Genomic DNA, 24,794 nt, shown 5'->3' with positions numbered 1-24,794 from the left:
GCACACCCCTGTATACTTGAGCTCCTAAAGCACTGCCAGTAATGATTACAGAGCCAGGATAAGTCCTGAGCATGGCCAGTTGTGGCACCAAAATAAAAAAAACTTGTATCACTTGTAGTCCTGTTGATCTTCGATTTGTTTGAGTGGGTGCCAGTAACGTCTCCATTTGTCCCTGTCACATGCTAGTGCAGCCCAATGATATCTGCTTGCTCCAGGAACAGGAAGAGCCTCAAATCATTCATTCAGGGATTTGACGAAGAAATCTGACCATCTAGTTGGTGGGAGGCCACGAGGTCTTCTGACGTCCCGTGGAATCCAGTTGGTAACAGCTCTAGTCCAACGGTCATCTCTGAATCGCATTACATGACTGGCCCATCTGATTTTTGACACCTTGGCAAACGAGACAGCATCCCTGATTTTTGACCATCGATGGAGGTCGGAACTCCGGATTCCTTCTCTCACTTGAGTGAGACATGATATTCCCAGCATATCTCTTTCGATTCCTCTTTGGGATACCCTAATAGCACTCTCTCTTTTTTTTTTTATTAGTTTATTTTTAATTAGAGAGTCATCGTGAGGGTACAGTTACAGATCCATACATCTTTGTGCTCATGTTTCCCCCATACAAAGTTCGATAACCCATCCCTTCACCAGTGCCCATTCTCCACCACCAGTAAACCCAACATCCCTCCCCCCCTCCCCAGTCCCGTCTCCCCCCACCCCACCCTGCCACTATGGCAGGGAATTCCCTTTTGTTCTCTCTCTCTGATTAGGTGTTGTGGTTTGCAATAAAGGTGTTGAGTGGCCATTGTGTTCAGTCTCTAGTCTGTATTTGGCCCGCATCACCCTTCCCCCACATGACCTCCAACCACATTTTACTTGGTGGTCCCTTCCCTGAGTTACCCAGAATGAGAGACCAGCCTCCAAGCCATGGAAACAATCTCCTGGTACTTATTTCTACTATTCTTGGGCGTTAGTCTTATAGTCTATTATTCTATATTCCACAGATGAGTGCAATCTTTCTATGTCTGTCTCTCTCTTTCTGACTCATTTCACTTAGCATGATACTTTCCATGTTGATCCACTTATATGCAAACATCATGACCTCATTTTTTCTAACAGCTGCATAGTATTCCATTGTATAGATGTACCAGAGTTTCTTCAACCAGTCATCTGTTCTAGGGCACTCGGGTTTTTTCCAGATTCTGGCTATTGTAAACAGTGCTGCGGTGAACATATAAGTGCATATGTCACTTCGACTATACTTTTTGGCTTTTCTGGGATATATTCCCAGCAGTGGTATTGCTGGGTCAAATGGGAGCTCAACCTCTAGTTTTTTGAGAATCGTCCATACTGTTCTCCAAAAGGGCTGAACTAGCCGGCATTACCACCAGCATTGTAGAAGGGTCCCTTTCTCCCCACATCCTCTCCAACAGCAGTTGCTTTTGTTCTTTTGGATGTGTGCTAGTCTCTGTGGTGTGAGGTGGTATCTCGTGGTTGTTTTGATCTGCATCTCTCTGACGATTAGTGATGTAGAGCACTTTTTCATGTGCCTTTTGGCCATTCGTATCTCTTCCTTGGTAAAGTTTCTGTTCATTTCTTCGCCCCATTTTTTGATGGGGTTGGATGTTTTCTTCTTGTAGAGTTCAACCAGTGCTTTATATACCCTTGATATCAACCCCTTATCTGATGGGTATTGTGTAAATATCCTTTCCCATTCTGTAGATAGTCTTTGTATTCTGATCACTGTATCTTTTGCGGTGCAGAAGCTTTTTAGTTTAATGTAGTCCCATTTGTTGATTTCTATTTTTACTAGATTGTTTAGTTCCGTGTCATCTTTGAAGATACCTTTATCTTCAATATCGTAGAGGGTTTTGCCGACCTTGTCTTCAATGTACCTTATGGTTTGTGGTCTGATGTTGAGGTCTTTAATCCATTTTGATCTGACTTTTGTGCATGGTGTCAGGTCGAGTTCTAAGCCCATTTTTTTGCATGTGGTTGTCCAGTTGTGCCAGCACCATTTGTTAAAGAGACTTTCCTTGCTCCACTTCACATCTCTTGCTCCTTTATCAAAGAGTAGATGATCATACATTTGAGGTTGTGTGTGGGGATATTCCACCCTGTTCCATTGGTCTGCAGCTCTGCCTTTGTTCCAATACCATGCTGTTTTAATTGTTACCGCTTTGTAGTAGAGTTTAAGGTTGGGGAGGGTGATGCCTCCCATCATCTTTTTCCCAAGAATTGTTTTAGCTATCCGTGGGCGTTTATTGTTCCATATAAATTTCAGGATTGCTTGCTCCGCTTCTTTGAAGAATGCCATGGGTATCCCTATAGGGATCGCGTTGAATCTGTATAATGCTTTTGGGAGTATTGCCATTTTGACAATGTTTATTCTCCCTATCCATGAGCAGGGGATATGTTTCCATTTCCTCATGTCCTCTTTTATTTCATGGAGTAGAGTTATATAGCACTCTCATCCTGTTTGCGTAGGGCCCAAGTCTCTGAGGCATATGTTAGTGCAGGAAGAATGGTGGTATCGAAAAGATGTGCCTGGAGTCAGAGGTTCTTCGTTCTCTTAACCACCTCTTTGATGCTCTTGAATGCATTCCATGCTGCTCTCTTCCTCCTGCACAGTTCTGGCACCAAGTCATTCCTCATGTTGATTTCTCGACCCAGGTACACATAGCTGCTGCTTTCAGAGATGTTCTTTCCATTGAGAGAAAATGGAGCTTCAGGGACCAGTTTGTTTTTTATGAACATTGTCTTGTTGAGCTTCAGCTGCAATCCGACCTTTCGACACTCGTGGTCAAAGTCGGCCAGCATTTGTGCCGCTTGGCTAATGTTTGGTGTTATGAGAATGATGTCATCAGCGAAGTGGAGATGGTGTAATTGCCGACCATCTATCTTCACTCCCATTCCTTCCCATTCCAGTCGTTGCATGATGTTCTCAAGGGCAGCCCTGAAGAGTTTCGGTGAAATGGTATCACCATGCCGAACCCCTCTCTTTACATCACTTCCTTGTAGAATGGTGAGATCCTGGTGTTGAATCCACAATACAGCTCTCGGAGGATTTTGATATACTGAGTTTGAACGCCCTGTTTGTCCAGGGCTTCGATGACCGCCTCAGTCTCAACAGAATCGAAGGCCTTCTTTAAGTCGATGAACGTTAGACAGAGTGGCATCTTGAACTCTCTCGAAACTTCAATGAGTTTGGTCACTGTGTGGATATGGTCTATCGTGCTGAATCTCCTTCGGAACCCGGCTTGCTTGCATGGTTGTCCTTCGTTTAGTGTTCTGCCTATTCTGTTTAGGATGACACGAGTGAACAACTTGTAGACGACAGACAGCAGGCAGATTGGGCAATAGTTGCCGATGTCGTGGATGTCTCGCTTCTTGTATAACAGAATGGTCCTACTGGTTTTCCACTGGGACGGGACCTTGCATTCAGACAGGTAGCGTGTGAAGAGTCAGTGTATTGATGAGTACTGGTGGCAGATTCTTCAGGTGTTCAGGTCTGACTTTGTTCGGACCAGGTGCTCTACGCATCTTTACCAGTGAAATGGCATGTCAGATTTCAGAAGGGAGAACGTTGGGAACGACATATCCATCCTGCGGAATTTAGTATGTGGGCAGGTGGACATGGCTGTCAAAGAGATCCGAGTAGAAGTCGTGAATAATTTTCTCCATTGCCTTTCTGGAGGATGTGATAGATCCATCAGGACATTGGAGGGCAGTCATCTTGGTCTTGTAGTTGGCGAAGAACAGGCGAGCATTGCGAATACTTTTCCCGGCTTCTGCTGCACTGGCCAACACTGCTGCTCTTCTCTCTTTGAAGTCTTCCTTTGTCGAATCTCTGCACAGCTTTGTGAGCTCGGACGTTAGCTTGTGGTTGCCTGAGGTTCGCGCCGAACCACGTTGACGAATGAGCTCGAGAGTTTCCAAAGACAGGTGTCTGTTTGTGACTTTCTCACTCTCAGCATTCTTCGCACAGTCATGGAGGTGCTGAACCAGTCATCGTATTCCTCGTCAATGTTGTCAAGGACGGCATCTTCCCACATTGCTGCAATAGTGTCAAAGAGCTCCCAGTTGGTGGTCATTCTGGGAGTTGCCTTTCTTAGACTTAAATTTTGCAGACTTTCTCCCTGCTTGGTGAAGTAGAATTTCGCATGAAGAAGACAGTGGTCTGATCCCATTTGGAATTTTGGGACAACAGCGACATTGGTCAGGCAAAACCTTCGACTGAGTATGATGTGGTCAATTTCATTGTGGAACTGTCCACCAGGAGACTCCCATGTCCAGCGTTTAGATTCGGCCTTCTGGAACTGGGAGTTACCATGGATGGTCTTGGTCGACATGATGAATTCAGACAGTCTCTCACCCTGATCATTCCATTCTAGGCCATGGGTCCCAATGTGGAGTTCTTCGGGCGACCTTCTTGGACCTATCTTTGCATTAAAGTCACTAACAATGATCTTGTAGAAGGTGTGGTCTTTATAGAGCTTCTCCAGTTCCATGTAGAACCTCTCAATTTCTTCTGCATCATAGTTGGAAGTTGGTGTGTAGATGATGAAGGTAGAAACTGCCGGCAGTGAGCCACATCTATTCAAGCGTAATCGTCCAATTCGGATTGTTAGGCATTTGAGTGAATCAATGCTCATGGCCAAGTTTGTGTTGACAATGACACCAGTGCCACCAATGCCTCTGTTGTCGCATATTCCGAGGAACAGTTCTTCTCCAGTGTCGAATATGGCGTGATGTGATTGATGTCTCCTCGTTTCGGTCAGACCAATGATGTCGTACTTGATCTTCTGCGCTTGCACCATCAGGTCCTTGATGGATGCTTCTGATGCCAGTGTCCGTGCCTTGAAAGTACAGACAATCATTTTAGACTTTCTTCGTTTTGGCAGTCTATTTTGTCCCCGAGATTTTTTCAGCCTCTCTTTGCTCATCTTTCTTAACGCTGCCATATTGGGGGCAAAAGAGGAAAAAATACGTTGTACTTAGCCACTGCTCTCCTAGTTTGTTTCAGAATTTCCCACTGTAAATAGTAAAAGAGCAAAGTTATTGGCACATAAAAATCTCTATAGATGGACTGGAAAGAAAGAGCACAAGGGTTAAGGAGGACATAAGAATCACCTTCATGCTATCCTGGGAACATGTAGTTCCCTGAGCACTGCTAGGAGTGACCCCTGAGCACCACTGGGTTTGCCACAAAAACACCACTAAAAATATTCCTTTATAGGACCAGAGAAAGAGTTTAAAGGACTCAATACGAGAGAAAAAGAGACAGAGAAAATAAATTGTCTGCTATAGAGGCAGACCAGGAGTGGAGGATAGAGGAGGGAAATTCGGTGACCTTGGCGGTCTGAAATTCACATGAGTGAAGGGACTGATATTGGAACATTGTACTAAAACACACTCATAGACAACTTTGTAACTGTTTATCTCATGGAGATTTAATTTAAAAGCATTTTTAAAAAAAAGGACTCAATACATCGTTTTCATGCAGAAGGCCTGGATTCAGTCCTTGGCACCACATGTCCCCTGAGCATCACTTGGAGTTGCCCCCAATACTGCCAGGTGTGGCTCCCAAACCAAGAAATTTTTTTTTTCCTTTTCTATGCTTGCTGGACATTTCCTTTGAACAGTTTCCTAGTGGGGTCTAATCAGCCTTGAAATGGAGACTTTGGGCGCATGTTCCTAAAGCACTTCCCAGAGTAGGTTCCAGATGCTTTTGGCAAAGGTCAGGTTCATAGTACATGGAATTTCCTCCAAGTGTTTCCTCATAACTGGACAGTGATTCCTCTTTGCCTCATTTTTCTCTTCTTTATTTCTGAGATGTTTTGTTTTATATACCTGTTGACTGTTCTGATTTTCTCCTTTGTGAATTTGGTGTTTATTTATTTATTGATGGTTTTCTCCTTAAGAGCTCTTTATAGATTACAACTTTTTTGTGGTCCCAGTTGCTGATATCTTGGAATTTGTTTCGTTCTTTAATCTTACATACAGATTTTATTTTCAGTGGGTATGTCTTTCCCTTAGCAATTTCTTATACTAATTTAAGGACTGGAGTGATAGCACAGCGGGTAGGGCATTTGCCTTGCACATAGCCGACCAGGGTTCGATTCCTCTGTCCCTCTCGGAAAGCCTGGAAAGCTACTGAGAGTATCCCACCTGCACGGCAGAGCCTGGCAAGCTACCTGTAGCATATTTGATATGCGAAAAACAGTAACAGCAAGTCTCACAATGGAGAAATTACTGGTGCCTGCTTGAGCAGATCGATGAACAATAGGACGACAGTGCTACAGTGCTACAATTTAAGAAAACAATAGTAATCAGATGCTATCTATATTTTCTTCTGCTAACATTTTAATCCATCTGGATTTTTGTATGGTACAGATATTTTGTAAATAGCTATTCAAATACATGAGAAAATTTATATCTAACATACATTTCTTCGTTTCACAAAATATTTAAATAGATTTTTAGTTTTCCCAAAGAACCTTTTATAGCTGAAAAAAATTCGATTGGCATTTTTGTCCAGATTAAATTAGTCTTTTCAGTTAATTTGAGAGACCTGAAATCTTACATAGCTGAGTGTAAAAGCTCTAGTGTGGAGAATTTTGTTTAGAAATTTGGTGTTCCTGTTGGATACTCCAGGCATGGGATCTCTGGGATTTGTGAAGAGTCTGGAGGAAGATTCAACTCCACCTGTAACCTCATAGGTTATCTGTCTCTGTTCTAGGCACCTACACAGATACCTTTCTGTGTCTGTGCCTTTCCAGAATATTTTTAGGCCTTTGAAGAATATTTGCTGCTGTTTATAAACCGAATTTGAATGTCTGGTTTTCATATTTGCTCCATGCCAGCAATGCTCAGGGCTTATTCTTGGCTCTGCACTCAGAGATCACTCCTATGGTGTCAGAAATCAAACTTGGGTCAACTGTATGCAAAGCAAATGCCCTATCTGTTGTTCTATCTCTCTGAGCCTCAGATGATTCCCCTGCCCCCCCCTTTTTTTCTTTTTCTTTTTTTTGCTTTTTGGATCACACCTGGCAACGCACAGGGGTTACTCCTGGCTCTGCACTCAGGAATTACCCCTGGCTGTGCTCAGGGGACCATATGGGATGCTGGGATTTGAACCAAGGTTGGCCGCGTGCAAGGCAAACGCCCTACCCGCTGTGCTATCTCTCCAGCCCCCCTGCCCCGTTTTTTAATATATGCTATATCTCCATTAATGTTTCTACTTAATTCTATCCAACCATCCTGAAACTTTTTATCTATTTATTTGTTTGTTGTTGAATCTCTGTGAGGTACAGTTACAGACTTACAAACTTTTGTGCTTATATTTCAGTCATACAATGATCAAGTACCCATCCTTTCACCAGTGCCAATTCTCCACCACCAATGTTCCCAGTATCCCTCCCACCCCACCCCATCCATCCCCTGCCCCCCACCTCTGTGGCAGGCGCATTCCCTTTTACTCTCTCTTTTCTTTTGGGTGTTGTGATTTGCAATACAGGTATTAAGTGGCCATCATGTTTGGTCTGTAGTCTACTTTCAGCACACATCTCCCATCCCGGACGGGCCCTCCAAGCATCCTTTACTTGGTGGACTCTTCGCTATCTGAGCTGCCTTTCCCCCCAACATGTGAGGTTGGCTTCGAAGCCGTGGAGCAATCCTCCTGGTCCTTATGTCTACTCTCCTTGGGTATTAGTCTCCTGTTACTTTATATTTCACAGATAAGTGCAGTCCTATGTCTGTCCCTCTCTTTCTGACTCCTTTCACTTAGCATGATACTCTCTATATTGATCCACTTATATGCAAATTTCATGACTTCATCTTTTCTAGCAACTGCATAGTATTCCATTCTGCAAATGTACCAGAGATTCTTTAACCAGTCATCTGTTCTCGGGCACTTGGGTTTTTTCCAGATTCTGGCTATTGTAAACAGTGCTGCAATGAACATAGAAGTGCAGATGTCATTTCTACTATACTTTTTTGCCTCTCTGGGATATATTCCCAGAAGTGGTATTGCTGGGTCAAATGGGAGCTCAATTTCTAATTTTTTGAGAAATGTCCATATTGTTTTCCAAAAGTGCTGAACCGGTTGGCATTCCCACCAGCAGTGAAGGAGAGTCCCCTTCTCTCCACATCCCCCGCCAGCACCAGTTGCTTTTGTTCTTTTGGATGTGTGCTGGTCTTGTGGTGTGGTATGATATTCTCATTGTTGTTTTGATCTGCATCTTCCAGATGATTAGTGATGAAGAGCATTTTTATGTGCCTTTTCGCCATTCCCTCCCCAAATAAACAAAGCATCCTTAGTAGAGTCATTTTAGCCAGGGGAGGAGTTCATATTGATCAGCTCCTGTTTGAACCACATAACCCTACCCTGACCAGAATAGCAGCATTCACCTCTGACCAAGCACCCTGGAATGGTGGCTAGCTGGGAAAGATATTGGAGAGGTACCCAGAGAGCGTGGAGGGTGCCCAGGAACATCAAATTCAATAACTGCTGCCTGAGTAATGCCTGAGAACGTTTTAGTCTCTTCACTACTAAAAATCTTTGGTTCTTACTCTATCCCCCTGTTTTTGTTTACTGGTTTTACTTTTGCTTTAACAGCAAATGTTATGATTGTCTGTGTTTTTCCACACAGGCTTGAGTGAACCAGAAAGTTCTACCTTGGTCTAATTTGTGTTAGACATGTCTTTAGGGGATAAAGTACCAACAACGCTTATTCATATGCATATTTTGAAATCATATGTTCTGCTGCCCTACCCTTTTCAGGAGAAAAAATTGGATTGGATGTTTTCTGATGGGATTGGATGTTTTCTGATGGGATTGGATGTTTTCTTCTTGTAGAGTTCAATCAGTGCCTTGTATATCCTTGATATCAACCCCTTATCAGATGGGTATTGGGCAAATATCCTTTCGTATTCTGTAGACTGTCTTTGTATTCTGGTCACTGTTTCTTTTGAGGTACAGAAGTTTAAGATAGTCCCATTTGCTTATCTCTGTTTCCACTTGCTTGGTGGGTGTCATGTCATCTTTGAAGATAACTTTATTTATTTTAAGAAAGTCCAAATGCTTAAAATGATATAGAACAGTAAAAATAAAACCACTTACTTTATCTTAAAAATATCAATATAGGAGCCAGAGTAATAATATAGTAAGTATGGCACTTACCTTACACACAGTTGACCTAGGTTTGATCCAGCATCCCATACAGCTCCCCAAGATTATACTGCCATGGCAGAGCCAGGAATAAACCCTGAGAAACACCGGATGTGACCCCCATCAATTTTCTTTTAATATTTAATTATCTTGCAAATGCTTCTAATTTCTTAGAGTTTTGTGTTCTCTTTACTCGTGCTGTGTTTTGTCTAGGTTGTGGTTTTTGTGGCCGGATGACACCCTGAGGAATAAGAGATGCAAGAACAAGTGTGGTTGTCTTGGTGGCTGCAGGTTCTTTGGTGGCACAGGAACAGGCCTTGACTTCTTCCGACTGGAAGAACTGACCCCATCTAGCAGCTCTGCCTTCTCCAGCACAAGTGCAGAGTCTGACATGTATTATGGACAGTCACTGCTACATCCTGGAGAGTGGATCATTACTAAAGAGATCCCCAAAGTTGTAGAAGGTAATATAGTACATGGTTACTTGCATTTGGTTCTAGTGGTCTTGTCCTTTGGCACTGAAGGGGAGGTCAGTGCCATTGCATTCAGTGTGATGTTTTCTGAGCAGCCTTATAGGCCAGGTTCAGTTCATTGTGCATCTGTGTTACACTCTACGTGACTGAGGTCAGAGAAGACTAAGGAGTTTTAGAATTATATGAACAGGAGTTAGACTGCTTGTGACTCCTATTATTAACTTGGATAATTTCACCAGCCAAATTTACTTTAAATATTTTCTTATTTATTGGTTTCCTAAGAGCCCAGCTTCCAAAGATATGCTTAGGAGTAGCTGTGCTCAAGTCCACAGTTACTTTATTTAAGAGGAAAACTCATTAATAATACTATTAGCCATATTATTACCAATGGTTTTGGTAAAATAGTCTCCTTTTCACTAAAACTGAGCATACCTGGAAGAGAAATGTCTTACTTAGAGCTTGTAGGTAAGTACATGATTTGATAGGAGTAGGACAGGTGGTGACTTAGTGTATTAGCTAGAATTTTTCTCTAAGCACCTTACAAGTTAAATGCAATATTCACTGCATAGGTTGCTGTACACTCAAAAAATTAAAGGTAGGGGCCTAAGAGATGGTCCTTTCTGATTGTCAAGTTTTCTGGCAGCAGCACATCAAGATGCAATGTCAGGATGATTGATGAGGGCTTCAGTGGCAGGTCACTGAGCACTGGTGTCCTGTCACTTATAAGTGAGTCAAACCATTTATCTTTGCACTTTTGTTGACTCAGTTTTTACTTTTGTGGTGGTGGCAGAATTAAGTAATACTAATCATTTCTAGCTTTTTAGGTCTTTTGCTCCTTAAGTTTATTTAGAGCTGTGTTCTTTTAGGGATGTTTTTTCCCACTTGCAGGTTCTACTTTCTTGGATAATGCAGTGATGACAGGAGAAGTTAGCAAGAGGTCTTGTTTGCTCTGAGTTTTTAGGCAGCCATGAGTTTCTTCATTATCTCCTTCTTTCCCACTGTGTTCTCAGCACATTGCAGAAACTCTTAGGAAAGGTTGAGAAAATATCCCGTATTAAAGAGGACATGTGGGAGCTGGAGCAATAGTACAGTGGGTACATTGCTTGCCTGGAGCATGGCCGATCCAGGTTCAGTCCCTGACATTCCGTGTGGTTCCCCGAGCCCCACCAAGAGTGATCTCAGTGTCGAGCCGGGAATAAACCCTGAGCATCACCAAGTGTGGCCCAAAAACCAAAACCAGAAAAATAAAGGACATGTGACAGCCAAATGCAACTGTAACTGGTTCCATGGTACCTGGACACTGCCAGGCCAACTGAGAAACTAGAGCACATGGTAGACACAATCTTCATTTAACAGTCTTCAGTTATGGAGTGCTTGTGTTGAGAAGTGAACATTTAATATGTAGTGCAGAAAGCCATGCTGTCCTCAATTTACTCTCAATTGGTTAAAAAGTAGTGTATGAATTATATATTAATATGGTAAATCAGGCAGAATGTTTAAAATAGATCAGTTTTAAAATAGATCATAGTAAATGATACATAATGGTTTTGTACAGTATTGAGGTTTCTTGAATCTTGGAACTTTTCAAATAGTTAACAAAAGGAAGTTCACTATTTTTATACTTAAGAGTCTTCGTTTCTATAGAAAGCATATTGCCATATGCTTGGTAATAACAATAACAGATGTTTGTTAACTGTTAAAATGATTTCCCTAAAAACGGACCTGACCTAAGTTGTCACACAACTTTGTGTGTAGGTAATCTGAACAGCCTGAAGAGGAAAGAATGGGAAGCAAAGTCTGTGGGTCTTGAAGTGGAGAGGAAAGCGCAGCACCTCAGCCTGCAGGTGCCCTTACGATCACACAGCTCCTCCTCCTCCTCTGAGGAGAACAGCAGCTCCAGTGCTGCGCAGCCCTTATTGCCTGGGGAAAAGGGAAGTCCTTCATCCACTGCTGAGGACCATTTGACTCAAACAGAATTCCTGCATGGAGCGAGAAGAGAGGGTGGTCCAGTTGGGTGAGTAGTCAGTGAAAGTCAGACCCAATTATAGTTGCTTGAAACTATGGCAGTAACACTTCTCTCTACTCAACCACTAGACAAGTTTTACCTTCTACTGAACACAAGGATTTGGGGGGTGTGCTGGGAATGAACCTAAGCCTCCTTCATGTGAAACATGCATACTTCCAGTGAGCTACATCCCTGGCCCGTGAACATGCCCATTTGTTCTTTATGATAATAAAATAATAAGAATGTAGTTATCCAGGTTAAAGGAAAGCACAGAGCTGTGTAATGAAGGTGACCTCTGCTTGCAGGTGGCTGCCATGGGACACTGCGTTGTAGTTGCTTAGTACGACAGTCTTCCTCTGGTCCCTTTCAGACATTATTGTTCACTTTCCTTTAGACTTTTCTGACTTGTTCTCTTACTTCCTGAGCTCTCCTTCTCAAGCTCCTTTTTTTTTTTTAAATGTTCCAACACCAGTCCCTTTAGCAGTATCCACTTCTCTCCACCAGTGTCTCCAGCTACCCTCCTTAACCCTAGGCTGCCTCTATGACAGGCACTTTATTCCTCCTTTAACACTGTGTTCTCCAGAGTGAACCACTTCCTCCACTAAAGTCCTATTGTACCCTTCCCTGACTGATGCCTTCAGGCATTTGTTATTAAACCCCCAAATAAGAGAGAGATCATTTTGTGGTGTGGTATTCCGTAATGACTTTGTTTTCTGTTTCAGTGTTCCATCAGAAATGTCTGCTAATAGCCCCGTGTCTCCCAACACTCAGGACAAGTTAGTGGGTCAGTCTCCTCTGAGATCTCCCTTGAAGAGACAGGCTTCAGTGTGTTCCACCCGACTTGGAAGCACCAAGAGCCTCACTGCTGCTTTTTATGGTGACAAACAGCCTGTGACAGTTGGGGTCCAGTTTAGCAGTGATGTCTCTCGGAGTGATGAGAATGTTTTGGACTCACCGAAGCAGAGAAGGAGCTTTGGGTCTTTTCCATACACACCATCAGCAGACTCTAATTCATTTCACCAGTACCGATCCATGGATTCCAGCATGTCTGTGGCTGACAGTGAAGCCTACTTTTCTGCAGCTGAGGAGTTTGAGCCCATTAGCAGTGACGAAGGTCCTGGAACGTACCCAGGGAGAAAAAGGAAGAAGAAACAGACTCAGCAAATGGACTATAGCAGAGGTTCCATATACCACAGTGTGGAGGGCCCTCTCACTGGCCACGGAGAAAGCATTCAGGATCCCCGAACACTGCCATTCCGAGCCCACCCCTCACAGGCATCTTTTGTTTCTGCCTTGGGCGGAGATGATGATGTTATTGAACATGTGTACGTCCTGGAAGGCGACAAAGGTGCAGAGATTGAGCATGCTCCTCCTCCAAAACCTGTGCTGAGCTGCTATCAGGCTCACCTGACCCAGTTCCAGGTGGCTAACTGGTCTGTGAAGCACCCAGCCACCAAGAGAACCTCCAAATCATCCTTGCACCGCCCACTTGATCTGGACACCCCAACCAGTGAAGAAAGCTCATCTTCCTTTGAGCATCTCTCAGTTCCCATTTTTAAGGTATCAGTGTTAGTTGTTGCTTTGTAGTGATACATTTATTTAGAAAAATAGAAAAATTAAATGTTTTGAAAATTATTCTCCCAGTCATTTCAGCAATCCTGAGTGAATTTTGGAAGTTCTGGTGTCATGTGTCACTGATTGATGAGTCATAAATATATGCTTTATCAAATTGAGGGATAGTTTTAAATTTGATTGCTACTCTGTCTTTATCACACAGCCTGTGTCTACATTGTATTACACTCTAATTATGATGAAAGATCTCAGAACCATTTTCTGTCTTAAAATTTTGGAATTTCTTTTTTCCTTTTGTTTAAACATTGTGGTTTAAAGTTTTCATGATTCATTTGTTATAGGCATTCAGTATTCTCTAACACCAATCCCACTATCGGTGTGACTTTCCCGCCACCATTGTGGCCCCTCAAGCCTACCCCCTTAGCAGGCACAAAATGATTCGTTTTATATTGCTTGTTACTACAAAACGACTAATGGAAAAATACTTTAGTAAAAGGACATTTGTGAAAACTGCTATATGTCACCATGGGGTCATTAAGTCCTGTCTGAGTATTTATTAAAGCTGTTTGTGGCTAGTTGAGCCTTCTGTATTGCTATTTTGTTTATTGAGTTTAGTTGACTTCTACTGACTTTCCCATCTAAGTTGGTGTGCTCCTTCTGCAGTCAGTATTGTAGAATTTGGAGATGTTACAAACTCCAGGATACTTAACTGGCTGTGAGTTTACATAGTAACAGTTATAGGAGGTGGGAGAGGCTCCCGGAGCCCCTCCCCAGCCCCAGCAGACCCCAGGGTTCTCAGCCTAATGAGTGGTGTACTTGGAAGCTTTGTAGTTTAGCATCTCTATAATGCTTAGTTATGAGGCGGTGGAGTGGGGCTGTTGGTATGGCTGCAGCTGTGGAGTATGAGTGTGGCTGCTGGGGCCTCAGCAGGGTAGGGACTTGGCCTGCTCCTCAGGAGAACACCCCAGAGTTTTCAGCCAGGAGGCCAATGTACCTGTTAATTGAGGCTAGTTGATCCCTTCTGAGATTTAATTTGTAAAGTTTGGCCAGTGGATCAGCTTACATGATAGTAGTATAGAATGTGGGTCTGGAATTATTTTTAGTAGGGGTATTCTTTCTACTACTCTATCTTGTATCTGTACAAAACTGATTGTTTTCTTTACAAATCTGACATCTTACAATTTTGTAAGAATTGGTTGTCTGCTTTCTGTAGCATGTTCTGTAAATCATCCTTTTAGGAAAGCTAAACATCTTCAAATAAATTTAGTGGTAATAGTCTATGTAAAAACTAGTTTTATAAAATTATAAACTTACAAGAGAAATTCTAAAGATTTTTATAGATGAAGATTATACTTATAGCATCTAATGGAACTAATCTACAGTAGCATAAAGGAATCTTGTGTGATTCCTTTAAGTGCCAAGTGCTGATGAACTAACTACTTCTGGTACTGGGTACAGGTGTTGGATGTCCTATAACGAGAGCGCAGAGCTGGAGGCAGTGATAGGTGAATGGGAAGATAGACTCGAAGTTAGTAATAATCTTATGAAGAGAACTAAAGGGCTTTGGTGGTTCCGAGGAGCCAACCAGTCTTGGAGTGGAACATTCTAAAGTGGCCAGGTGGAGTGATAAGAGAGACAGGGTGAAGCATTTCTGCAATAAACATTGGAGGAGGAAGAAACATGAGTGGCAGTTGCAGAATTCTAGTTTTAAGTTTATTCCCTTTCTTATCTTGCCCAGAATAAATAGATAAGATTTAGGAGGCCGGAGAGATAGTACAGTGGGTAGGGCTTTTGCGTTGCAGGCACTGACTTGGGTTTGATTCCCAGTATCCCATATAGTCCCCGAGCAATACCGGGAGTAATTTCTGAGTGCAGAGCCAGGAATTACTCCTGAACATTATTGGGTGTGACCCAAAAAGCCCCAAAAAAACATTGGATAAGATTTCAGAATGTTCTCTTCATTCCATGAGAAAAATATGCCAATGCATGAATTTTCCACTATCAAATTGAGTATAGATTAGTACCTAAGAATTAGAATTATTTTATTATATTCAATGACTGATTTCATTATGCAGTTATATATCTAAAGAAAATAGTGAATTTGTGTTTTAGACAACTTCAAAAATATAAGATGGGTAGAAGAACATTTTTCTCCATTAAATCAGAATAACTGATTAGCTTTTAAAGGGGTTCAACTCAGTTATTCAGGTATGTTAGTTGTTGTCTTTTATGGATACACAAAACAATCTCACTTTTCCTACATACTCTTTCTCTGGGATGTTTTTTCTTTCCCATGTAAAAATTATACTAGGAGAAAACTCTCTAAAAGCTGCTTAGGAAAACTCAATTTAGAAGGTAGTCCTGGAGGGAAGACATTGGAATAGGCAATTTTAAGCTTTTGTTGTATTTATTTGCTCGTTGCAGGCCTGCCACGTAGCTAATACATAGAATGTCAAGTTGACAGTTGAATATTTTTTCAGTCTCTTAGTATGTATATTACATATCAGTCATATTAAGGTAATCTGGATATTCACAAATATTGGTCAGTAGCATAAAGGCAAAATTATTTTAAAACTCTAGACTATAAGTAATGTCTTATATTCTAGGTCATCAAACAAGGACTTACTGCCAATTCCTTACTTGACAGAGGAATGCAACTTTCAGGGTCAACATCAAAGTAAGTAAAAATTGTTTTCTTTCTTGACTTGAGGTAAGTGGTTTCTTTGACTTAGTGTTATTTAATGAATAAATTTTTAAAAATAATTTGACTTTTGTCTGTGTTAAAGCTTTGACCTTACATTTAGTGAACTCTCAGTATCATTTCCAGTAGACATAATATGCAAGCCATTAACTTGGCTTTTCACATTTAGAAATTGACAAGATTTTAGTATTATAATTTTTATAGTTTGAAAAAGTGTCACCAAGTAAATACAAAATTTTCCCCACAATTTGTTATGTTGACCACCTTTTTAGTATCTTGTTTTTCCCATCTTCAAAAAGTATCTGGGACTTATAACATCTAGCCTAATTCAATGAAAAATTTTAGTTGTAACATAGTTTAAATGGTCACCCAGGAAATGGGGGGTTGTCACAGACTTCAAATGAGTTCTTCTCAACACTAGTAAGCAATTCTCAGACTTCAGCCAGGTGTCTGAAAATTTGGCTCTGTTTTACACCCACTTCTGGCAGTGCACAAGTGTCTACCTTGGAATTTCATTTAGACATTGTCAAAATGTTGCTCTGAGTAACATTTCACCTACTAGGTTGCCAGTTAACTACAAAGGGGTGAAATGAAGGGTATAAAGGATGCAGATGAACCTCCAGATGGAAGAGATATACTTAGGACAAGGTGTGGGGACCGAGTGTGGAGCTTCCATGCTTTCTCCAGGCACCACTTTCCTGGAGATCTCTAGGTAATCATCAGCCTGGCAACTCGGAACCCATCCCTTGGGACTCTTCTAGAAGTCTTCTAGAAGACTCTTCTAGACTAATCATGTCTAGGCTTAGATATGATTAATTCACTGGCCATTAGCACTAAACTCAGTATTGCCACTATCTTCCTCAAGGTCATAGAGTGGAACTGAAAATTCCAACCCTCTAATCACAGAGTTTGTTTTCCAGACTCCAAACCACCTCATTAACCCACAAAAGACAGACACCTTGGTTTACATCACTTAGGAAATTTTAGGAATTTTTAGGAGCTCAGTGGCATATATATATATGTACATATATATGATATATACATACATACATGTGTTTATAATATATATAATATGAATATAATGTATATTCCTCATTGTAAACACAGTGTCATTGCTAATGTTAAGGAAGCCCCAGTTCTGTTACCGTCTTTCCGACATGATTTTCTTTTTAAACTATGTAGTACACCATATACTCCTCTGGAGAAGAAAGCAGTTGATAATACAGATGATGAAACATTAACAGAAGAGTGGAGCCTGCGGCAGCCAGTGTCACAGACCAGGACCACAGCTGTGGTGGAAGTGAGGGGGACTGTGGATGCTGTTCTCACCCCCCTAGTGGCTGAAGCTTTAGACAGGTAGTAATTCTGGCAGAAATAAAATTATTGTTTAGAAAGTGATTCAAGCCGTGATACGGTGTTATCGAGAAGACCACTGCCCCACCCTCACCTCTTAGTTCTTTGAATTGGGCTATAATTTAAGTTGACACAAGACAGATGAGCAGAAGACAGGTAATTAATTTCACAGGGAACGAGGGCTGTGGACTCGTCCTCAAGCAACTTCATTTCAGAATTATCAGGTGACATATTTTGTTATTTTGGAATAACTTGCCCTGAGTCCCAGTAGTATGTCAGTAGAAGGTTGGTGGTAACTATTTGATTGAACAAAAATGTAGTAAGGGATCTGTATTTCAGTTAACATTGTTACTTTTTTACCCTAAATAGTCATATCACAAAATTATTATAATTATATTGCTTTATATTTTCCTTTCTTCCTTCTCTGCATTTTTTTTTTTTGAGCATAAGATGATCAAGTCAACTCAGTAGCTGTCATATGCTATTCTCACTACTCTCTCCTTAATGAAAGCATAAAGGTGAAATAAGATCCTCGGCCCTGCAAAGAGCTTGTAGTCTATGTAGGGAGATAAAACTAACACATATAGAATCTGGCATGGAGCAGTTTATAAACTGGGCTGCGGCGGTGATACTCAGGCTTGTCACTCACCATTTTTCTTGGTGCAGATATATTGAAGCAATGGTTCATTGTGCCAGCACCCGACACCCAGCTGCCATTGTGGATGACCTTCATGCCAAAGTCCTCAGGGAAGCTGTCCAGAATAGCAAGACTACCTTCTCAGAAAACGTAAGAATGTTTTATTCAGTGAGTATGGCACATTGAGTAGCCATGTCATTTCCAAATTTGAAAAGCCTAGAAATTATTCAAGTTTTGCTGTTAACTATCTGAATGGGAATGTGTGAACTTCTCCATGTCATGGCTTCATAATAGATGGCCTCTGTAATTTGAATGTACAAAGGGGGCTTCAGCCCAAGTCTTCCCTAGCACCTCTTCCTAAGTGAATGAGGATTCTTTAGGACTGACTGATACATTCATTTTATAAAGAAACAAAGCTGCATATTTCTTCTATATTCATAACTTGTATCAGGATCTTTCTGCATGATTTTTGTTCCCTCAGTGAACTCTGTCACTGTTCCTGTTGTGATCTGCTCTGCTTGGGCTATGTGGCCCATGCCATGTCATAACTGTGCACCTTTGGTGATTCTGTACTTGGCATTCACATTGATATGGGTCATTTTTGGGCTAGGAGCAGAGGCCAGATTAGGGGAGGGAGACTGATTACTTATATTTAACCCATTATTCCAAAATACACTGACAGTGGATGTTATAGGGAGTTAGGATAGGAGTAAAGGAAAGAGTAACTATTCCCCACCAACAAGATAACCAGAAAACAAATCTCTCAAGTAAGCAGAATTTGGTGAGCCTAAAAGGCCCTGAATTATTGTTTTCACCAAGTTTCTATTTTCTGTGGGCTGATTTCACTTCATTGTGTATCACTTCCTCAACCCTGAAGTTTGGACAGTGGGACTGCCAAACCAGTGGGCATGTGGCCAAGCATAGAGGAGCACAGTGAATCAGCACATGACTTGTGGATGAAGTGCGGATGATGAAAGTATGTGAAAATGACTGTTTTCTATCTTTTTTAGTTATCTTCCAAACAGGATGTGAGAGGGACAAAACCTGAGCATCCTACCATAGGAACCACTAATCCTGGACAAGCACAGACAAATCTTACAATGAAGCAAGACAATGTAACAATTAAAGGTCTTCAGGCTAATGTTAGCATACCAAAGGTAATAGCATCATAAAAGTTTACTGATTGAGAACTGAAATGTTTCTGAGAAGATTGTGTTGGATTTTGTTCTTTATTTCCTGAACTGGAAGGTGGAACCAAATGTAATATAAAAAATTACATGTTATTCTGTTGGTAATCTGAGTTAATGTAGCAAATAGAACAGAATAGTAGGTAATATTTCTAAAATATTTCTCATCTGTTAAGAATTTAATTGTAAGGTTTGTCTTCATCATTGTCAGACACATAGAAATAATATTGCTAATTATGTTTGTCTTCCTGTGTCTTTTTATATTTAAGTGGTAAATTTTTATGTTCACTTCTTAGATTTGTGATATTTGTGTTTTAGGTAAACCTGTGTTTATTGCAAGCATCAGTGGAAGAAACTCCAAGTATAGCCCCCGGCCGAGGTGTAACCCATGTCTCTCTAGTAGCCTTGTGTTTTGACAGAATTGCTACACAAGTACGCATGAACAGGTAAGAAAGATTTTACTAATTTTGTTTCGATATGCAAAAAAACAGTAACAACTAGCCTTACAATGAGACCTTACTGATGCCTGCTCAAGCAAATTGATGAGCAACGGGATGACAGTGAATTTTATTTTAATTTTATTAATTTGAGCCGGGCTGGAGCGATAGCACAGTGGGTAGGGCATTTGCCTTGCACGCGGCCGACCCGGGTTTGATTCCTCTGCCCCTCTCAGAGTGCCCAGCAAGCTACCGAGAGTACCCTGCCCGCACAGCAGAGCCTGGCAAGCTACCCGTGGTGTATTCAATATGCCAAAAACAGTAATAACAAGTCTCACAGTGGAGACGTTACTGGCGCCCACTCGAGCAAATCGATGAACAATGGGATGACAGTGATACAATGACTGAATTTGAGCCATCTTCCAAATGTAAAAGCAAGCCTTAATTAAATTTTTAATATGTTTATGAAAATTCTGATGTTAAATTCAAAACTGGTACTGGAATTTCAGATCTCACTTTATAAAGTTAACAAAAAGGTTTATAAAATCTATTATTTTTATTGCATTTTTCAGTGAGGATTGCAGAATTTGTTTCTCATATTGGTTTAATTGAAACTAATTTTTTAAAAACTACTTTAATGTTTTACTTAATTTTATTATTTAAATGTAAATTTTCTTGCTTTTTATTTTTTTATTAGAGGTGTAGTTGAAGAAACTTTAAACAATGCAGAACCTGGTAGAACACCAAATTTTGATAGATATGTTCATGCCAGCAAGATGCAGCCTCAGTCTTCTGGGTCACTCAGGTCAAATGCGGGAGCAGAAAAAGGCAAAGAAATTGCAGCCAAGTTAAACATTCATCGTGTTCATGGACAGCTGAGGGGTCTTGATACAACAGGTAAGAATCTACAAGAAATGTGTATTTCTTTGACATATATAAGTGTAAGAGAATTTGTGAAAGGAAACATGATTTCCTTTTGAATATTGTTAGATTTTGAATATTTTCTAAGAAAGATTCATTTTTGCATAGTACACATGGCATTTAACTATTCATTACTCATATTCTATGCAGAATGGAAGGTAAACTCTGGTAGGAATGTCAGTGGTATCACTGTATCACTGTCATCCGGTTATTCATCGATTTGCTTGAACGGGCGCCAGTAACATCTCTGTACATCCTAGCCCTGAGATTTTAGCACCCTCTCTTTACTTCTCCTTCCCAACAGTGCTGCATTGGAGGCTCTTTCAGGGTCAGGGGAATGAGAACCGTCATTGTTACTGTTTTTGGCATATTGAATACGTCACAGGGAGCTTGCCAGGATCTGCAGTGTAGGCAGGATACTCTCGGTAGCTTGCTGGGTTCTCTGAGAGGGAGAACTAGACAATAAGAGGTTGTGTATTCCCAAATATGGCCGCATGCTTCTGGGAGCTTTGTTTTATAGTCTCTGGGTCTTGGCCATTGATGGGATTACATGGCACTGGGGACAGTTTGTGGGTGTGACTGCCTAGCTACTGGAAAAAGGGGGATCTGGGTGGAGGAGGCCCAGTCCCGATCCAAGCAGGCTTGGAGATCTCAGCCCCGGGTACTGCATATCTGGGTTCCTCTGCTGGTTCCTTCATGCATGAGGCTCATCTGAGCATGTGGAAAGTGGTCTTGAGCATGGCTGTGGCTGGGTTCCAGAAGTCTTCAACTGCTGGGGCTCTGCTCAGGGCAGGGAGGGAAACTCAACCCTCCCCTCTCCGAGGGGCTCTGGTGAAGACAGCCAGGCGTGAGGGCAGGAGACTCTGCCAGTGTCAGTGGTATAGTTCCAAAATAAGAACTACTACTTTTATAGCTCCCATTTGCTTTCTTTGTGGTTTTACCTTGTGACTATAGACCACGGGCTGGAGCGATAGCACAGCAGGTAGGGCATTTGTCTTGCATGCGACCGACCTGGGTTTGATTCCTCCATCCCTCTTGGAGAGCCCGGCAAGCTACCGAGAGTATCTTGCCCACACGGCAGAGCCTGGCAAGCTACCCGTGGTGTATTCAGTATGCCAAAAACAGTAACAAGAAGTCTCTTAATGGAGACGTTACTGGGTGCCCGCTCGAGCAAATCGATGAGCAACGGGATGACAGTGATAGAGTGACGGTGATACTATAGACCACATTATGATCTTTCTTTAATTTTGTTTTTGTAGTGCCTGGGTTCCTCCGCCCCACTCGGAGAGCCTGGTAAGCTACTAAGAGTATCTCGCCCGCATGGCAGAGCCTGGCAAGATACTCGTGGTGTATTCGATATGCCAAAAACAGTAACAAAAAGTCTCACAATGGAGACATTACTGGTGCCTGCTTGAGCAAATCAGTGAGGAACAGGATGAGCAGTGATACAGTGAAATTGAATGATACGGTGCCTGGGATTGAACACATCTCATGCATACAAAGGCATGCACTTTACTGCTACCCCTTACATAGGTATAAAGTCATACATCAGTGCATTTTTATTACAAACTGATTGCAGTATCAAAGACAAATGCAAGTCTATAAATAACAATAAGAGTTGTGAATAGAACTATGCATCTTGAGATTCCCTGGGGAGGAAAAAAAACCTACAGACATCATGTCACCATTTAGTATCTCTAATTCAGTTCAGTGCATATGCTCATATAGGTACCTAAATGGTTTTAGGTTGTTAGAGATTTAAGCTTCTGACACTTTTTAAGTTGTATGGCATTAAACAGCACTGTTGTAGAAGCTGGCTTATGTGTTTTTTTTCCTTGACAGAATACTGAGATTTCTTTGTCATATAGTCTATGTGCCAAATGTTTACATCATGTCATACAATCCCTATCTCTAAAATGGTTCCTTGTTCTCTATTGATAATAGATATCGGTACCTGTGCCATCACTGCTATTCCCTTTGAGAAGTCCAAAGTTTTATTTACTCTTGAAGAGTTGGATGAATTTACCTTTGTTGATGAGACAGATCAACAAGCTATTCCAGATGTGACTCGGATAGGTCCCAGCCAAGAAAAGTGGGGTTGGATAATGTTTGAATGTGGACTTGAAAATTTAACCATAAAAGGTAAATTAAAAAATTTTGTTTTTAATATAAAAAATTCAACTCCTAGAGATTCTTGGTTTTGTTACTGCTAGGCCCCACTTGTACAGGGTGTCATGTCGTGCTGGGGATTGAACTCAGGCTCTTGGTCATACACACAAAGCATATTCTAGCCCTGAGCTGAAAGATCAGCATGTTAAAAAAATAAGTTCTGCTTATGTGGGAGACAAGTTGGCTTCACTTTGTTGTTAAGTTTTTTTGTTTTTTTAATCCTAATTTGGAGTTATTTCAATCAGCATCTTCAGGGCAGAAAGTGTCTCACCTGCTCTTTCTACCACGGTGGATGATGTATCCCAAGTGTTACTTGCCTCTATTGTTAGATTCAGAAGTAGCATCTAGATGTATCTAATTCATTCAGTGTCTGATGAAACAATCCGTGATTCAGAAAAAAATTCTCTGATAAAATAGAAAGGCACCCAACTATTGGGAGTTCATATCTTTGGACACTAGATCTTAGATTAGTGAACTTTGACATACAGAATGAAAATGCTATAAATCCTATAATGCTGAATATAGATTTGTTTTCTTTCCCATTATTGAATAATATATTGAAATAGGAAGGCTGAATTGTGTGTAAGACTGGATTTAATTATAATGTAATAGTGGTTGTAGATGCCGAGTGCTCTTTATCTGATAATTCAATCTTACATCAACTTTTATATAGATAAAGTCAAATTATGGCAAAGAAATAAAGTTTTATGTTATCATTATGGATATTGTTTTATGTATCATTATGGTACTACATCGAACTCCCACTGTTTTCAATTAATCCACTCCTTGATTTTTATAGGAGGAAGACAATCTGGTGCTATTTTATATAACACTCTTGGAACGATGGGTAAAGCAAGTGTCACTGAAAGGGGTGGAGTACTGACATCCAATAATTCTTCTGATTCTCCAACTGGTAGTGGCTATAATACTGACATCTCTGATGACAATCTTCCTTGTGACCGGACCAGCCCATCTTCAGACTTAAATGGAAATTCTGGTTCAGATGAACAGGTTGGTGAAGTGTTTGGTGTAGTAAGAGTGTTTGGTGGGGGGACTGAGAGAGGAAGGGTGAACCCAGAAAACTACATATCCTGTTTAGGATTAATGTCTGGAGTATATTTTCTTGTCTTTCCACATTATGAGTTTTGCTTCGTGATTCTGCTATTTCTCTGGTATAATTTTTGACGTTTAAGCACTGCACTGTCATTGTCCCTGTCATTCCACTGCTCATCAATTTGCTCAAGCGGGCACCATTGTGAGACTTATAGTTACTGTTTTTGGTTTATCAAATATGCCATGGGTAGCTTGTCAGGCTCTGCTGTGCGGGCGAGATACTCTTGGTAGCTTGCCAGGCTCTCTGAGAGGGGCGGGGGAATCGAACCCAGGTCAGCCGCATGCAAGGCAAATGCCCTACCTGCTGTGCTATTGCTCCAGCCCTTAAGCACTGCATCATAGATATTTTATGTCTCATGATATTTTAGTGTAATGCCTACCCACTTTCAGTACTTCATAGTATTTGTTAAATGAACAAATTGAATTTAGAAAAAGTGGGCATTGTTTTTATGTCTTTTTATTATGATTTGTAATAATTGCTAGTTCTGCTACTAGCAATATTTCATTTAGAATCTGATAGAACAAACATCTTATGATCAAGTCATTTTTATTGTAGTATTTCATGGTGATGAATGCAATACAAATAATGAAAATATCCAAAATTTTAGATCATCCTTAACAGGTGATGTGGCCAAGTTGTTTATCCTGTAGTCTTCCTGTTTCTAACAGGATTGCAGTGCTGTTTACCTGTTAAGAATTGTAAGAATTGTAAAAATTGAAGAAAATAACAAATGAGGAAGGCTTACCTCAGTTTTCACACAAGAAAGACTTAGTACACACACCCCTTTGGTGTGAAAATTAGACCATGAGTATTCAATAGTAATTAGTGTAATCACCTCTTGACACTAAGTTTCTGAGAATTTACTTTTAAAATGTTATGATTTAAAATATAATTCAAAACAATCACCATTGGGTGGAGAGTTGCACTTTGGTTAAGAATATTAAAATTATAGTAGTTGCTCTCTTGATGGAATTGGTGGCAATAGCCTCACTATTCTTTTTCTCTTTTCTCTGACACAAATACTCCAGGAAACTTGTGTGTCTTCCTGAA

The 24,794-nt window shown here is 41.0% G+C and overlaps 1 protein-coding gene across 7 annotated transcripts in view; it reads left to right on the top strand.

The window, feature by feature from the left end:
• The window catches only part of BLTP1 (bridge-like lipid transfer protein family member 1), a 193,215-nt gene that overhangs the window by 84,863 nt on the left and 83,558 nt on the right, over positions 1-24,794 (top strand). For all 7 annotated transcript variants that reach the window (XM_055144298.1, XM_055144300.1, XM_055144302.1 and 4 more), the window contains exons 27-37: positions 9,389-9,639; positions 11,404-11,662; positions 12,376-13,213; positions 15,832-15,902; positions 17,109-17,282; positions 17,946-18,066; positions 18,927-19,073; positions 19,422-19,549; positions 20,238-20,437; positions 22,406-22,603; positions 23,430-23,641. In XM_055144298.1, the coding sequence (XP_055000273.1) occupies positions 9,389-9,639; positions 11,404-11,662; positions 12,376-13,213; positions 15,832-15,902; positions 17,109-17,282; positions 17,946-18,066; positions 18,927-19,073; positions 19,422-19,549; positions 20,238-20,437; positions 22,406-22,603; positions 23,430-23,641 (2,599 nt within the window). The remainder of the gene's footprint in view (positions 1-9,388; positions 9,640-11,403; positions 11,663-12,375; positions 13,214-15,831; positions 15,903-17,108; positions 17,283-17,945; positions 18,067-18,926; positions 19,074-19,421; positions 19,550-20,237; positions 20,438-22,405; positions 22,604-23,429; positions 23,642-24,794) is intronic.

The sequence above is a fragment of the Sorex araneus genome, chromosome 7 (assembly GCF_027595985.1).
Source record: "Sorex araneus isolate mSorAra2 chromosome 7, mSorAra2.pri, whole genome shotgun sequence".
NCBI classification, from domain to species: Eukaryota; Metazoa; Chordata; class Mammalia; order Eulipotyphla; family Soricidae; genus Sorex; species Sorex araneus.
This window is presented reverse-complemented; position numbering and strand designations above follow the sequence as displayed.